This window comes from Podarcis cretensis, assembly GCF_951804945.1.
Source record: "Podarcis cretensis genome assembly, chromosome: 8".
Classification (NCBI taxonomy): domain Eukaryota; kingdom Metazoa; phylum Chordata; class Lepidosauria; order Squamata; family Lacertidae; genus Podarcis; species Podarcis cretensis.
Genome location: NC_137177.1, coordinates 86,729,312 through 86,744,786, shown reverse-complemented (window position 1 = coordinate 86,744,786; position 15,475 = coordinate 86,729,312). Strand labels below are relative to the sequence as shown.

Genomic DNA, 15,475 nt, shown 5'->3' with positions numbered 1-15,475 from the left:
TAGGGTTGTGCACCTATCTCACTTAAGGGGCCGGGGGCCAGCGCTGTCCGGAGACACTTCCGGGTCACGTGGCCAGCGTGACGAAGCTGCTCTGGCGAGCCAGCACCAGCGCAGCACACGGAAACGCCGTTTACCTTCCCGCTATAAAGCGGTCCCTATTTATCTACTTGCACTTAGGGGTGCTTTCGAAGTGCTAGGTGGGCAGGAGCTGGGACCGAAAGACGGGAGCTCACCCCGCCGCGGGGATTCGAACCGCCGACCATGCGATCGGCAAGTCCTAGACACTGAGGTTTTACCCACAGCGCCACCCGCGTCCCCACAGAATATATTAGGTGATGGATAAAGATTATGCACACCTGGATACAAATGTGCGGAAATGTAATTTCTTTTATTTTCATTTTCATTTGTGTTTTCCCCACCACCACCACCACTCATTTCTTAAAAAAGAAAGGAAGGGGGGAAGGAAAAAACAGGAAACAAATGTGAACAAGCTATTTCCTTTCTTTTTTCCTTTCTTTTTTAGAAAGGAGCAATGGGGGGGAAGGGGGGGGGACATAAGCCGTGGTGCTAGAACTTGTGGACGTCCAATGCAGCTGAATGCTGGAAGTTACGGAATAGATAAAAGGAAGTCCTTGACGCCCTGCAAAGTTGAAATGTGGAACTTGGTGTATGTGAAGAGTTGAAAAAAAAAAAATATTTAAACAAACTTTTTATAAAGAAACCAGAAGCTTTCCTATTGGGCATATTAGATTCAGATACCCCAAATGAAAATAAGAGCATATTCTTATACGCAACAATGGCAGCAAGAATAGTAATAGCTAAACATTGGAAAAGTGAAATAGTACCAACAAAAAAAGAGTAGGACAGACTATTTGAATATTTTGACATGGCAGTCTAACCAAAGGTTCCAAAAAGAGTGGGGAGTGTATAGAGATTACCTAAAAAAAACCCCAGTGTCCTCAAATCAAAACCTGGACTTGCAATGAGTAGTTTTCGCAAACCACAATATGGTCTATAACTAAGTACAGTAGATGGAGAAGGGTAGGAATGATGAAATGAAAAAGAAACAGATTAACAAACAGGAAAATAGACCCGCTTTGAGGAGGAAGGAATACTAGAAAAGAATAAGAATGGGAAATTTAAAATAGGGTAACATAAGTCGAGGGACGCAGGTGGCGCTGTGGGTTAAAGCCTCAGCGCCTAGGACTTGCCGATCGAAAGGTCGGCGGTTCGAATCCCTGCGGCGGGGTGCGCTCCCGCTGCTCGGTCCCAGCGCCTGCCAACCTAGCAGTTCGAAAGCACCTCCGGGTGCAAGTAGATAAATAGGGACCGCTTACCAGCGGGAAGGTAAACGGCGTTTCCGTGTGCGGCTCTGGCTCGCCAGAGCAGCGATGTCACGCTGGCCACGTGACCCGGAAGTGTCTCCGGACAGCGCTGGCCCCTGGACTCTTGAGTGAGATGGGCGCACAACCCCAGAGTCTGTCAAGACTGGCCCGTATGGGCAGGGGTACCTTTACCTTTACCTTTAACATAAGTCCATGTGCAAGAGCATACGGATTTATGGTTAGAAGAAGAAGAAGCAGAAGCAGAAGCAGAAGCAGAAGCAGAAGCAGAAGCAGAAGAAGAAGAAGAAGAAGAAGAAGAAGAAGAGTAGTAGTTTGGATTTGATATCCCGCTTTATCACTACCCAAAGGAGTCTCAAAGCGGCTAACATTCTCCTTTCCCTTCCTCCCCCACAACAAACACTCTGTGAGGTGAGTGGGGCTGAGAGACTTCAGAGAAGTGTGACTGGCCCAAGGTCACCCAGCAGCTGCATGTGGAGGAGCGGGGAAGCGAACCCGGTTCACCAGATTACGAGTCTATCGCTCTTAACCACTACACCACACTGGGTCTCTTCTTTTTAGTTTGTTTCTTCATTGTCCTTACATGTTAGTGTGTGTGTTTATGTGTTGTAACAAAAAGTTAATAAAAAGCATTAAAAAACAAAAAAAAAAACCGTAAGCTGTGGTGGTTGCCACAGTACCAAAATAGAACATGTGCATGTGCACACACACACACCCTGCACCGACCTTAAAAAAATGTCTTAATACCACTTATAACCGCAGCCCCTTGCGGCCTGGGCAGCCCAATCTGTGCATGACCCAAAAGACCCAATTATTACCTCCCGGGTGGTGGGTATGCCTCTTACCTGGATACCCCCCCACGGCCAGGAAAGGGAAGACAGGTGCTCCGTACTCTGCCATGCAGCTCAGCTCCAGCGAAGTGATGTCTTGGAAAGAGAGAGGTGAGCTGCGAAGGCAAAGGAATTGAGCGCCCAGTGAGAAATCGGCGTTAAGGACCCTCCAGGAAGCCCTCCTGATTTCAGAGGAAAAGGGCCGCTTCGTTCACCAGGGACAGCAGAGGACGCTGCCTTTGCCAGAACCGGCCCATCAAGCTCTGCCCTGTCTGCTTCAGGCGTGGAGAACCTCCTGCCCACAAGCCAAAATTGCCCCACCAAGAGTTCAGCTGTGGCCCCCAAACCGAAGTCACTTCCCCACACCTGAAATTGTAGGTGGAGCGGGAAGAGAAGCAGCGGGCAAGGCACAACAAGGAGCCCAAAACTGCTGAAGGATGGGAGGACCAAAGCCTGCTGAATCAGCTGCACACACAGGGAACCCACTTGAGCAGCCACTATCTGAAAAAAGAAGGGTCATTGGCTGAGGCGGAGGCGTGGGGTTTGCAAGGTGCTTTGCGGCAGACCCTGTTTCCCATTGCCAGTCCTGGATTTACAGAAGCCATCATCCCAGTTCCTTATTTGATCCCAGAATGTCCCGCTTTTCCTTAAAGGTAAAGGTACCCCTGACCATTTGGTCCAGTCGTGGCCGACTCTGGGGTTGCGACGCTCATCTCGCTTTATTGGCTGAGGGAGCCGGCGTACAGCTTCTGGGTCATGTGGCCAGCATGACTAAGCCGCTTCTGGCGAACCAGAGCAGCGCACGGAAATGCCATTTACCTTCCCGCCAGAGTGGTACCTATTTATCTACTTCCACTTTGACGTGCTTTCGAACTGCTAGGTTGGCAGGAGCAGGGACCGAGCAACAGGAGCTCACCCCATCGTGGGGATTCGAACCGCTGACCTTCTGATCAGCAAGTCCTATGCTCTGTGGTTTAACCCACAGCACCACCTGTGTGCTTTGCAAGGTGCTTTGCACCATACCCTATTTCCCAGGTCTAGTCCTGGATTTACAGAAGCCATAATCCCAGTTCCTCATTTAATCCCAGAATATCCCGATTTTCCTTAGGACATCCCTATTTCCATTGGAGAAATGCTGGAGGTTATGGAGTTATGCCACCCCCAAGCCAAGGAGGTAAGTAACTATCCAGTGGAACCTCGGTTTTCGAGCGTGTCGGAAGCCAGACATTTCGAACGCCAGACGCCAAAAACCTGGAACTAATTGCTTCCGTTTTTTAACGTGCCTCGGAAACCAGACGGCTTCAGCTGCGTGTTTTTCTTTTTTCTCAATGGATTTTGCCCACCGCCAGTTACTCCTCAGTTTTTTAATGTTTCGGAAGTCGAACAGTCTTCCGGAACGGATTACATTCGAAAACTGAGGTTCCACTGTACAACCTTCAGAAGATATCTGAAGACAGCTTGTATAAGGAAGTTTTTTAATGTTCACATATGTTTTTAAAGGGGCCGCGGGTAGTGCTGTGGGTTAAACCACAGAGCCTAGGACTTGACGATCAGAAGGTCGGTGGTTTGACCTGGGAGAAGAGGCCGTGGAGGAGGACTGGAAGAAATTCAAGGACTATTTACAAAAATATTGTAAATTGTATGAGTGTTAAGAAAGATGCAAGATTACAAATAATATGGCACCATTAAATTAGTCGAAAGGAATAGGATGATAAGTGAAATATAAGAAAAGTTAAATTTTGGATAAATATCATGTTAAAATTAAGCTTTTAAGGTTTGGGTTAAATTATCTAAAATTAGAGATATAATATTTGAAAATTATAAAATAAGAATTGAAATAAGGCGATAAATTGCTGGATAAAGTTTGATTAATTTGGAACGCAGGAACGAGAGACGCAAGGAAGTCAAATGAAGCGAAGAAAATATGATTATTGTATGTTACTTTGTTTGTTTTGTTTTATTGTATTAAGAAAATCTTCAATAAATATCTTTAAAAAAAAAAAAAAAAAGGTCGGTGGTTTGAATTCCCACGACGGGGTGAGCTCTCGTTGCTCGGTCCCTGCTCCTGCCAACCTAGCAGTTCAAAAGCACATCAAAATGCAAGTAGATAAATAGGTACCGCTCCGGTGGGAAGGTAAACGGCGTTTCCATGCGCTGCTCTGGTTCGCCAGAAGCAGCTTCGTTATGCTGGCCACATGACCCGGAAGCTGTACTCTGGCTCCCTAGGCCAATAAAGCGAGATGAGCGCCGCAACCCCAGAGTTGGTCACGACTGGACCTAATGGTCAGGGGTCCCTTTACCTTTATGTTTTTATATGTGTTGGAAGCCGCCCAGAGTGGCTGGGGCTACCCAGTCAGATGGGTGGGGTATAAAAGAGAATATCATTATTATGGAATAGGACATCCCTATTTTCATGCTGTGTTCTGATTTGTCTCACCACCTGTCCACGTTGGCATGGAAGGGTGGGGGCCACAGAGCCAAAACGTCGTCCCCCCCCCCAGTCAACCTCAGTTTGCAGCGGCTCTCCCGGTTCCCAGGCCTTTCTCAACCCTACCTAGAGATGAAGCTGGGGACGAACAGAGGACCTTCCGCTTGCCAATCAGGGGCTCTAAGAATGAGCCACAGGCAAAGGGGCAATGGCACTTGTGGGAGGAAGGACTCTGCTGTTGCTGGACTGCAGCGACGCATGAGCAGAGACTCAGAGCCAGCAGGAGGTTGCCAACCCTCCACTCTGAAGGCCGCCCCTGGTCGCTGCCAACAAAACCAAGGCTCCCGGGAAGGCCCAGCTTCACCTCCCGCCTCGAGTGGTGTGCCAAGATAGCGCAGGAGGTACCGTATTTTTTGCTCCATAACACTCACTTTTTTCCTCCTAGAAAGTAAGGGGAAATGTCTGTGCGTGTTATGGAGCAAATGCCTACGGATGACAGGAGGATCTGCTGCAGTTGTGAGCAGAGGATCCATGGTTCCCCTTCCTTCCCTCCTCCGTGGCTCGCTTTGAAACAGCAAAGCGGGAGAAGAGCCGCTGAATGGGGAGGAGAGAGGGACAGAAAGCCTGCTTGCTTAAAAGGAGCAAAGCAGGAGAGGAGAGGAGCCGCTTACACGAGTGCAAGCGGCTCCTGTTCAGTTGGCTCCTTTAAAGCAAGCAGGTTTTTCAGCTCGCTAAGCCGGGGAGGCGGGAGAGAAGCAGAACCTGCTTTCTTTAAAGGAGCAAAGGAGGAGCCTTCTCCCCTTATACCCCTCTTCTGCATTATTAGCAGCATCCTTTCTCCACACACCCCACGCATGCTCCTTGTCCCTTGAGTGCTTTTCCTTCCCTCCCCACTTAAAACGTGGTTACAAAGCACGGATCCACATGGATCCTCAGGAGTTTTGCACTGGGTCACCCCAAATTCACCATCAGATCACATAACATGCCCATGGCTACAGCTTGCACCAAAAAAATCACGCACCCACTGTTGCCTGGGGCCTCAGTGGTGCAAAAATGTGGTTACAAAGCATGGATCCACATGGATCCTCAGGATTTTTACATTGGGCTACCCCAAACTCACCGTGAGATCACATGTCTGTGGCCACAGCATGAGCCACAAAAATCATACATCCACTGTTTTGTTTAGAATATTTTTTTTCTTGTTTTCCTCCTCTAAAAACTATGTGCGTGTTATGGTCTGGTGTGTGTTATAGAGCAAAAAATACGGTAATTTGTTCCTGACTCCAAACATAGGACTCAGCCAGATGCACACCCCCTGCTCCAGCTCAGCCTGATCAAAAGAAAGGCCGCTGTCCCTCTAAAGTGTATATTTAAAAAAGGGGGTCCCCTGGGGACCAGGGCTTACTTGACGCAATAGAGGAAGTGGTCCCGCCATCCCACAGTGCCATTCTTGCCCCTCATCGTCTGGTTGGCCGTCATATTTAGGCGGGTCACGTTGTTCTGAAAATACTGCAACAGGCTGTTGACGCAGCAGTCAGAGAGGGTAGAATTCTCAGGGTTCAGGGGGGCATAGCAGATGTCCTTCAGAGAGATGTTCCTGCCATACTCCGCAGACCAGACCTCGATGGCTTGCAGCCTCTGCTGCAGGTCCAGCAGGTCCAGTAGAACCTCCATGGAGAGGATGCCGCTGAAATTCTTATTGCCCAGGATGAGGGAGTCGTAGGTATAGCTGGGACGGTCCTTGGCGGTCATGATGACCTGGTTAGTCCTGAAGAAGGGCCCAAAGTTCTCGTCATAGAAGGTCTTCTCCTTCCGGGCCTGACTGTCGGGTTTGGACCACAGCTCCACAGGGTCTGTGGTCAGCTGGATAAAGACCAGCCCGCTGGAGAGCCCTATCACCACCACCACCGAGATGGCGATCACCTGGATGGGGTAGGAGGCCACCAGTGTTCCCCACCAGCTGAATATCCTGGCCAGGAAGTCATGGGTGGCCTGGCTCACTTTCTGAGAACAGGTTGGCTTGAGCATGGTTTTCTTGGGACCTTTGTCCTTCTGTTTCCGACACGAGCAGGAGCACCCTCGCTGGATCAGGAAGGCCACAAACAGCACCATGAGGAGGCAGAAGAGGAAGATGCACAGGAACAGGACCCCACCCATTCCCCCCACTTGGAAGGGCTTCTGGGCAGGGTGAGGATCCAGGGCTGCAGGACATGCCTGGGAACAGTCCTGGCAGGAGCACCTCTCCTTGGTCCCATTGCCCACTGCCTCGCTGCACTTCCAGGCCGTTCCGTTGAAGGGCACGATGCCACCCTGAATTGGGGCAGAGCCTTCGGGCACCAGCTGGAAGGAGATGGCCAAAGGAGCCACCCCATTGCTTATGTCCCCCTGGAAATCCAGCCACCTCTGGCTGTTGCACAAGGTGGCCCCATATTTGCCACACATGGCGCTGATGGCGTAGCCGCCCGTCGCCGGCATCCTCACCCCTTTGCAAGAGTCGAACGACTCCTGAGCAAAGCGCTGGCTGTAGTAGCACTGGTACTCCAGTACCCCCTGCTTCTCCTCCCCCTCGATGGTGCGGTTGAAATAGCGGGTGATGTTGGTGAAGAGGCTCTGGTCCGGGCTGCAAGTGCTCTGGCAGTAGATGCTGGCAAAGTTCTCCGAACAGGACGGGCAGCGAGACAGAATCGCCTGGGACATGGACAGGCTGGTCTGCAGGTCTCGAAGCTGCGCCTCGGAGCAGCAGGCGAAGGTGTCATTGGCCCCCGTGAACAGCATCGGGCAGATGGTCTGGAGGAGGTTGAGGTGGGAGCCATTGACTTTCCGGGCCGGCGTGTTGGAGATGCAAGGGACAACTGCTGGGAGAAGACTGGAACTGATTTCGGGGTTCTTGCCGCAGACTCCGTAGAAGGAACAGTATTTTGCCTGATGGATTGGTGTGAGGGCAGCCGCCTTGGTCCCATAGGAGGGGGAGGGAGAGATGTCATACAGAACCGATCATTTCTTAGTATTTATTTTGTCAATTAGGTCTAGACTTTTTTGTCACCACTATTGTGCTTCAATTCCTCAAGCTTCCTTCCTGTCAAAGTCTCTTCTATTGTGAAGACAGAAGCAGAGAATTCGTTCTGCTTCTCTGCAGTCACCTTATTCTCCTTTGGCACAAATTTCACCCCCTCATCACCCAAAGACACTCCACTGCCTCCCTAACTGGCTGGCTGCTAGCAATATACAGTGGTAAAAAGGTAAAGGTAAAGGGACCCCTGACCATTAGGTCCAGTCATGGCTGGCTCTGGGGTTGCAGCGCTCATCTCGCTTTACTGGCCGAGGGAGCCGGCGTACAGCTTCCGGATCATGTGGCCAGCATGGCTAAGCCGCTTCTGGCGAACCAGAGCAGCGCACAGAAACGCCATTTACCTTCCCGCTGGAGCGGTACCTATTTATCTACGTGCACTTTGACGTGCTTTCAAACTGCTAGGTTGGCAGTACCTCGGGTTAAGTACTTAATTCATTCCGGAGGTCTGTTCTTAACCTGAAACTGTTCTTAACCTGAAGCACCACTTTAGCTAATGGGGCCTCCTGCTGCTGCTGCGCTGCCAGAGCACAATTTCTGTTCTCATCCTGAAGCAAAGTTCTTAACCTGAAGCACTATTTCTGGGTTAGCGGAGTCTGTAACCTGAAGCGTATGTAACCCGAGGTACCACTGTACCTGAGAGCTTTCATTGCTTGTGGTCTCTCTGTTTTTAGCAATTTGCTCCCCGAATACTTTCTCTGCATTTTCGTATTCCTTTTGGTCTCATTTGAACAAGACTTCCATCTTCTATTGGAAATCTTCTTGCCTCTCTAACAGCTTATTTGACCACATTGACACCCTGGCAGTACCTCGTTTGATCTGAAGCAGACATTCTATCTAATACTGTAGTTTTAAACAACAACCCCCCCCCCAAATATTTGGAGAGAATTGACCCTCTTGACTTGACCCTTGCAACTTCCTTTTTGTCGCAGTCCTCTCCGTTTTGAGAAGTTTCAAATGTGACCGCTGGATTTTCTTTGCAATTGTCTATTTGCACATACACTGAATCAGATAGCACTATGGTCGCTGTTCCCAGTTGGTTCAAGAATACTTGCACCATGTTCTGGTGCCACTTAAGATTAAGTCCCGGGCACCCTGCTTTGTGCAATTGTTCCTAGGGCACAGACATTGAGGGCATCTAGAAATGCTATCTCTACGTGTGATGTGTGCCCAACAGCCTAGACCAGGGGACAGCAACCTTTTTTCAGCAGGGGGCCGGTCCACCGTCCCTCAGACCATGTGGTGGGCCGGACTATATTTTAAAAATATATATATGAACCAATTCCTATGCCCCACAAATAACCCAGAGATGCATTTTAAATAAAAGCACACATTCTACTCATGTAAAAACACGCCGATTCCTGGACCATCCGCGGGCTGGATTGAGAAGGTGATTGGGCCGGATCTGGCCCCCGGGCCTTAGGTTGACTACCCCTGGCCTAGACAAGCGTAACTGAAGTTGCGTATTACTACAGCATTTCCTCTTTTGGATGTTTCCTTGATTTCGTTCTCCATCCGAATACCTCCCTGAGCATTTTTGCCAAGGGGATAACATGTCCCCAGTACAAAGTTACTCTTGGGACCCAGCATTACCACACACAACGATTATTCGGAGCGATGCTTGTCTGTGTCCTCTTTGAGACAGTGCAAGACCTCCTCCAGAAAACCGTCTGCCCTATTCTTCCTATTATGTTTGCATCCATAGATAATTGTGTCTCACCGGCCCTCTCTGTTCCACTACGTTTCCCCTTGGCTGTGAGAATCCGCACTAAAACCCCTGTTTCCTCTCAAAACGCACACATTAAAATCAGTGGCGTAGCGTGGGTTGTCAGCACCCGGGGCAAGGCAGGTAATTTGCACCCCCTAACCCGTGGATTTGTGCCCCCTAACCCCCAGATGTTGCGCCTGGTGCGGCCGGCCCCCCTGCACCCCCCACGCTACACCACTGATTAAAATATATTTGGAGGCCTTGTTTTTGAGCCAAGAACTGCACTGGAACTGTGGGGAACTGTGAAAGTACAACTGAATTCTGATCCGTCCAGGAGGGTGGATCTCATCAGACTGATTTGGAATTGGCAAGAACTCAGACTCCTCAAGATGGGGGAGGCACCTCTTCCACAAGGCTGTCAACATTGCTTGGTGTATGGTCTCCTATGTATCTGCTATGCTATTTTGTTACTGATAGTGGAAGCTGGTTTTCCACCGCTCTGGACGGCAGGACCCAAACCAGTGGATTCCAGTGACAAGAAAAGAGATTCCAGCTAAACCTTTCTGACAGTAAGAGCTGTTTGACAGCAGACAGACTCCCTTGGAAGGTGACAGACACCACTGGCGATTTTAAAGCAGATGTTGAATAGCCACCTGCCAGGGATACTTTAGCTGCAATTCCTGCCCTGCAAGGATTTGGACTAGATGACCCTTGGATTCCTTCCCAACTCGACAACTGTATGATTTCTGCCTTTGTAAATGAGTGTGAACGTCTTAGGAAAGCAAAGTTGAATAAGGCCTGTCTGTTGTTCCCTAGCAGTCCAGAGATATAGGACCCATTTTCTGTGGGCAGCTGAAACCGGACAGAGATGGACTTGGGCTGCCCATTTAGTTCCAGCTCATCCTGCTCCCCTAAGAAACAGCTTGGTTGCCCGAGGCCCTTTGAAGGCTGTTGCCTCCTGAAGCCCTCTTGCCCTTCCCTCCATCATCCACCCCCACCAGGCCCCTGACCTCACTCACCAGGCCCAGCCCGGCCCTGGAAAGCACCAAGGCAAGCAGGATGGCGCTCAGCATCCTGGCAGCTTGTCCTCAGTCCCAAACAGAAGCTTCAGTAAGGAGGGAGTGCCCAGGACTTGCTCTGCCAAGGTGCCTCTCCTGAGTCCACCCAACGCCCAGTTATTAGCAGACCTGGTCTGACATCTGGGGAGCCAATCAGGCTGCGCCAAGGCTGTAAAACCCCTGCTATCATTAACCTGAAAGTGGAGCTGAGGTTCTTCTGACTTGCTTCGGGGAGACCTACCTGTCCTACGCTCTTCAGTCACAAGAACGTAAGAAAAGCCTGCTGGATCAGGCCCATGGCCCATCTAGTCCAGCATCCTGACTTCACAGTGGCCAGATTGGCACACCAGATCCCTCCCTTCCTGTGGCTTCCAGCAATTGGGATCCAGAGGTATGGCTGCCTTCAACTGTGGAAGCAGAGCCGAGCAATCATGGCCAGCAGCCTTATTTTAAAGCCATCCAAGTTGGGGGCCATCATTGCCTCCTGTAGGGGCAAGTTCCCTACTTCAACTGTGCAGGGTGTTGGCAAGACCTCCTCCACAGAGGCGGCCATCTTGAGTTCTCTTCGCCGGGTCACAGGGACGGAGAGGGCGGTGGCAGCAGCAGCAGCAGAGATGTTGTCTCGTTTGGCCGTGCGCGCTGGTGGCCTGAAGAGCTTGGTGCCCACTCTGCCCGTGGGGCAGTGCAAATATTAAGACCACTTCACACAAGTCAGCAATGCTTCGCTCCTGTGCCTCCTCTTCCAGAGGCAGGAAGAAAAGTCCGCCATGGAATATTCCCTGAAGAAATTTTCCAATTCTTATACCCTAAAACAGGAGTCACAGGCCCCTATATATATGGGACTGGGCTTCTGCTCTATATGGTCTCTATGGAACTTTACATAGTTAACCATGAAAACAATAGCTGGAGGTGTTATGGAAGGAATTCTCATCCACATAATAAAGAAGTACGGTGCAGATATAGCAGCTTTTGCTGACAAGCTCAATGAGGATACTATAGCACAAGCAACATCTGTGAAAAATGTGATGATAGAAAAAGCAGTGGAGAGTTGAGGGTTGTCACTATCTCTTTGATACCAAGCAGAACAATGTTGCTATAATGCTTGAGACAAACTACAGAGAGAGGCTGTTTACTGCATACAGTGGTACCTCGGGTTACATATGCTTCAGGTTACATACTGTCAGGGACTCAGCGGGAGCGCAGGGAGGAGAGGAGATGGAGAGCGAGGGGGAGCAATCCGAGGGCAGCGTAGGAGAAGATGACAGCAGCCCGATAGATTCCACGAGCCTCTCCAGCGAATCGGAAGATTCACAGAAGGGGGTGCCGATGGGCAGGGCAAGGGGCGACCCAAGGGGGACACCCCAGAAGCAAGGGGCCAGTGGGGACTCCCAGAGCAGCAGTTGGAAATCAGGACCAGCTTCCACACCAGAGCGTAGTGGGGGGGAGGAGTCCCAGGTGTCAGAGCCCACATATGCACCACCAGCGAGAGAAGATGAGTCAGGGTTGACCACGCCTCCATCAGAGAGCGAGTTAACGGTCAAGAGGAAAGTTGCAGGCTGGGCGCGCGCGCCAAGTTCAAATGTACAGGCGAGCGGCACAGAAGGTAGCCCGGATAGGGAACCAGGTCCTAAAGCCTGCCGGAAGGAGGGGCAAGAATCATCAGGGTCAGCGTCAGAGGAGTCCAGGAAGGATGAAACCCTAGCGGGCAGGAGGGCCCAGAGGAGAAAGGAACTTAGGAGGAGGTGGAGCAAGGCGAGAGTCTTAAGCTGGTGTGGAAGGGGAGGAGACTCAGACGGGACTTCGCCGGTCTAAGGTCGAGACGTAGAGCTGCACGCTGCGGCTTTAAAATGGAAACTGAACCTCAATAAAGACTTTTGTACATAACTACAGCCTAGCGTTGGTCCTCTGTGAGCTGGGACCTGGAAGCAGCTCTGACACATACGCTTCAGGTTACACACTCCACTAAGCCAGAAATAGTGCTTCAGGTTAAGAACTTTGCTTCAGGATGAGAACAGAAATTGTACTCCAGCGGTGCGGCGGCAGCAGGAGACCCCATTAGCTAAAGCAGTGCTTCAGGTTAAGAACAGTTTCAGGTTAAGAACGGACCTCCGAAACGAATTAAGTACTTAACCCGAGGTACCACTGTACACAGAAGTGAAGAAGTGGCTGGATTATCACGTGGCAGTACAGCATCTCAAGCGGAATATGGAACAAAATCACATGATCAACTAGGTTGAGCAAACCGTTAGGCAGAGTATTACAGCCCAACCGGAGGAGGAGAGCATTGCTAAGTGCATCTTGGACCTGAAATCATTGTCAAAGTCTGCACAAGCAACTGTTTAAAAACAATTGTGACCTCTTAAACCATATGATGGCAAATCTTAAATAAAACATATATACCTTAAAAAAAAAAAAAACTGTGCAGGATGTCAAGAACTTCCTTTCATCTATCCCGAATCTTCCAACTTTCAGCTGCATTGGATGGCCACAAGTTCTAGCATTGTGAGAGGTGATAAACTTCTCTCTCCATTTTATCCATGCTGTGCATTATTTTACAAATGTACATTATGCTGCCTCTTTACCTTTTCGCTAAACTAAAATGTCTGAAATGCTGCAACCTTTCCTTGTAGGCGAGTCGCTTCATCCCTTTGATCATTTGGGTTGGCCATTTTGGATTCTCCTCCAGCTCTACAACATCCTTATTAAGGTGAGGCGACCCACACTACATATAGTATCCTAAATGCAGTTGCACCAGATTTGGTATACTGGCATTGAAACAGGTGAGCTATAAGCTGCCTACCACACCCCACAGCATCCTGGCTGCCCAGAACTCCCCACCACGGCCCCTCCAGACTGACGGTCCTCTTCAGGTAAGATGGAACACCTGGTGGACTCTGCCCCACCACCCAGCACCTGCACAATTCTCCCTCCACGATCCCCTGCCTCAAGCATTTCACTACAGCCATACCTCGGGTTGAGATTGAGTGCTTTCGGGTTGCGCTCTGCGGCGACCCGGAAGTAACGGAACACGTTACTTTCGGGTTTCGCCGCTCACACAGACGGTCAAAATGACATCACGCGCATGCACGGAAGTGGCGAATTGCAACCCGCGCAGACGTGGGTTGTGTTCGCTTCAGGATGCGAACAGGGCTCTGGAATGGATAATAATAATAATAATTTATTATTTATACTCTGCCCATCTGGCTGGGTTTCCCCAGCCACTCTGGGCGGCTTCCAACAAAACACCAAAATACAATAACCTATTAAACATTAAAAGCTTCCCTAATCAGGGCTGCCTTCAGATGTCTTCTAAACATTTGGTAGTTATTTTTCTCTTTGACATCTGGCGGGAGGGCGTTCCACAGGGCAGGTGCCACTACCGAGAAGGCCCTCTGCCTGGTTCCCTGTAACTTGGCTTCTCGCAGTGAGGGAACCGCCAGAAGGCCCTCAGCGCTGAACCTCAGTGTCCGGGTAGAACGATGGAGGTGGAGACTCTCCTTCAGGTATACTGGACCGAGGCCGTTTAGGGCTTTAAAGGTCAACACCAACACTTTGAATTGTACTGGGAGCCAGTGTAGGTCTTTCAAGACTGGTGTTATATTGTCTTGGCGGCCGCTTCCAGTCACCAGTCTAGCTGCCGCATTCTGGATTAATTGCTGTTTCTGGGTACCCTTCAAAGGTAGCCCCACGTAGAGTGCATTGCAGTAGTCCAAGCGAGAGATAACCAGAGCACGCACCACTCTGGCGAGACAGTCTGCGGGCAGGTAGGGTCTCAGCCTGCGTACCAGATGGAGCTGGTAAACAGCTGCTCGGGACACAAAACTCACCTGTGTCTCCATGGACAGTTGTGAGTCCCGTTTGTATCCAGAAGTACCACTGTATTTAAAGCAAATGCAGAAGGTGCTATTTCCCCCTTCTGGGGTCGCCTCCCCCCAATACACTGTAAAAATCAATACAACCCTTCAGAGTTTGGGGGTGTGTGTGTGATATTCTCAGGAACAGCTGAGATTTAACAGGAAATGGTGTACCCAGCTGAGGGGTGAAGAAGGCAGGCCTGGAACCTCTTTGGAACCAAACTGCTGTTGCAGCCCAGATGAGGGAACACACCCAGATGGGGCTTATTCGTTTTGCCACATGGCAACAAGGAAGGTGACTGTCTCCCTCCGTCCCTGTGAAAAGAGCAGGCCTGGTAGCCCGCTCAACCTGGCAACCCACTTCAAGCAAAGCCACTCAAACTGCCAAGTCACACCACGCCCGGTTTTGACCCTTGCCACGTAAGCTTCTTGGGGAAACATCAGAGGAGGAAGCAGTGCAGTTGAAGGCAAGGAAAGCCGGGGGTGGGGGGTTGAGGAACAGGACAGGGAGTTGCGTGTTTGTTGCTTATGGTCCAAGAGGCCTCGCCCAGGAGGGTCCGCAGGCTCCTGATCCTCTGTCTGCTGCCTCCACCTGGAGCTGCTTATCTTCGTTCCTCCTCAAGGTTTACAAGCCTGGCCTTGCCTTGACACCTGATAAGGCCAAGGGAGCCTGGGCAATAGTCCACTAGTTGCCATTATTGGCAGCTGCTGGCACAGGTAGCCACAAGCAGAACAAGGGCCACAGGACGCACCACGGAGGCGGGGGCCCGTGCTGTGAGCAGACCTGCTATCAGCCTGGAAGAGCCTTGCTCTGCCTTCACCTCAGACCCGGGGAGCAAAGGGCTGGGGTGGGGCGCAGCTGGCGAGGGCAAAGGAGTGCGATACAAGAGAACAACTCAGTTTACAGAAACCAGGTGAGAAGGAATTGCAGACGGGGCATTTGGCACATCCAAAAGCAGGGGGTGTGATTGAAGGCAAAGGATGTTTACAGAGTTTTCAGGAATCTCCATGGCTTCCAAGACAAAGCACCTTCACCCACACAAGGAAGCCAATGGGAAGGGGGACCCTGCACCCACCCACAACCTGGCCCAGAGAGGCAGGCACAAGGGGCCCAGAGCTGCTCCCCAGGCAGTGTTGTCAGGACAGAGGAGGCAGCTCAAAGACAAACAAAAAACCCACAAAGACTC

The 15,475-nt window shown here is 50.6% G+C and overlaps 1 protein-coding gene and 1 pseudogene across 2 annotated transcripts in view; one reads left to right on the top strand and one right to left on the bottom strand.

Annotated features, from left to right (window-relative positions):
• The window catches only part of NPC1L1 (NPC1 like intracellular cholesterol transporter 1), a 35,343-nt gene extending 24,823 nt beyond the window's left edge, over window positions 1-10,520 (bottom strand). Inside the window, exons 1-3 of the mRNA XM_079987412.1 lie at window positions 10,396-10,520; window positions 6,007-7,550; window positions 2,189-2,289 (exon numbers count right to left, since the gene is read on the bottom strand). Coding sequence (XP_079843538.1) covers window positions 2,189-2,289; window positions 6,007-7,550; window positions 10,396-10,449 — 1,699 coding nt within the window. The 5' untranslated portion in view covers window positions 10,450-10,520. The remainder of the gene's footprint in view (window positions 1-2,188; window positions 2,290-6,006; window positions 7,551-10,395) is intronic.
• A 473-nt stretch (window positions 10,521-10,993) lies between these two features.
• On the top strand, window positions 10,994-12,851 carry LOC307221860 (ATP synthase F(0) complex subunit B1, mitochondrial-like; annotated as a pseudogene). Its single transcript, XR_013843865.1, has 2 exons — window positions 10,994-11,578; window positions 12,587-12,851. The product of XR_013843865.1 is annotated as an ATP synthase F(0) complex subunit B1, mitochondrial-like (transcript).
• Window positions 12,852-15,475: the final 2,624 nt, after the last annotated feature.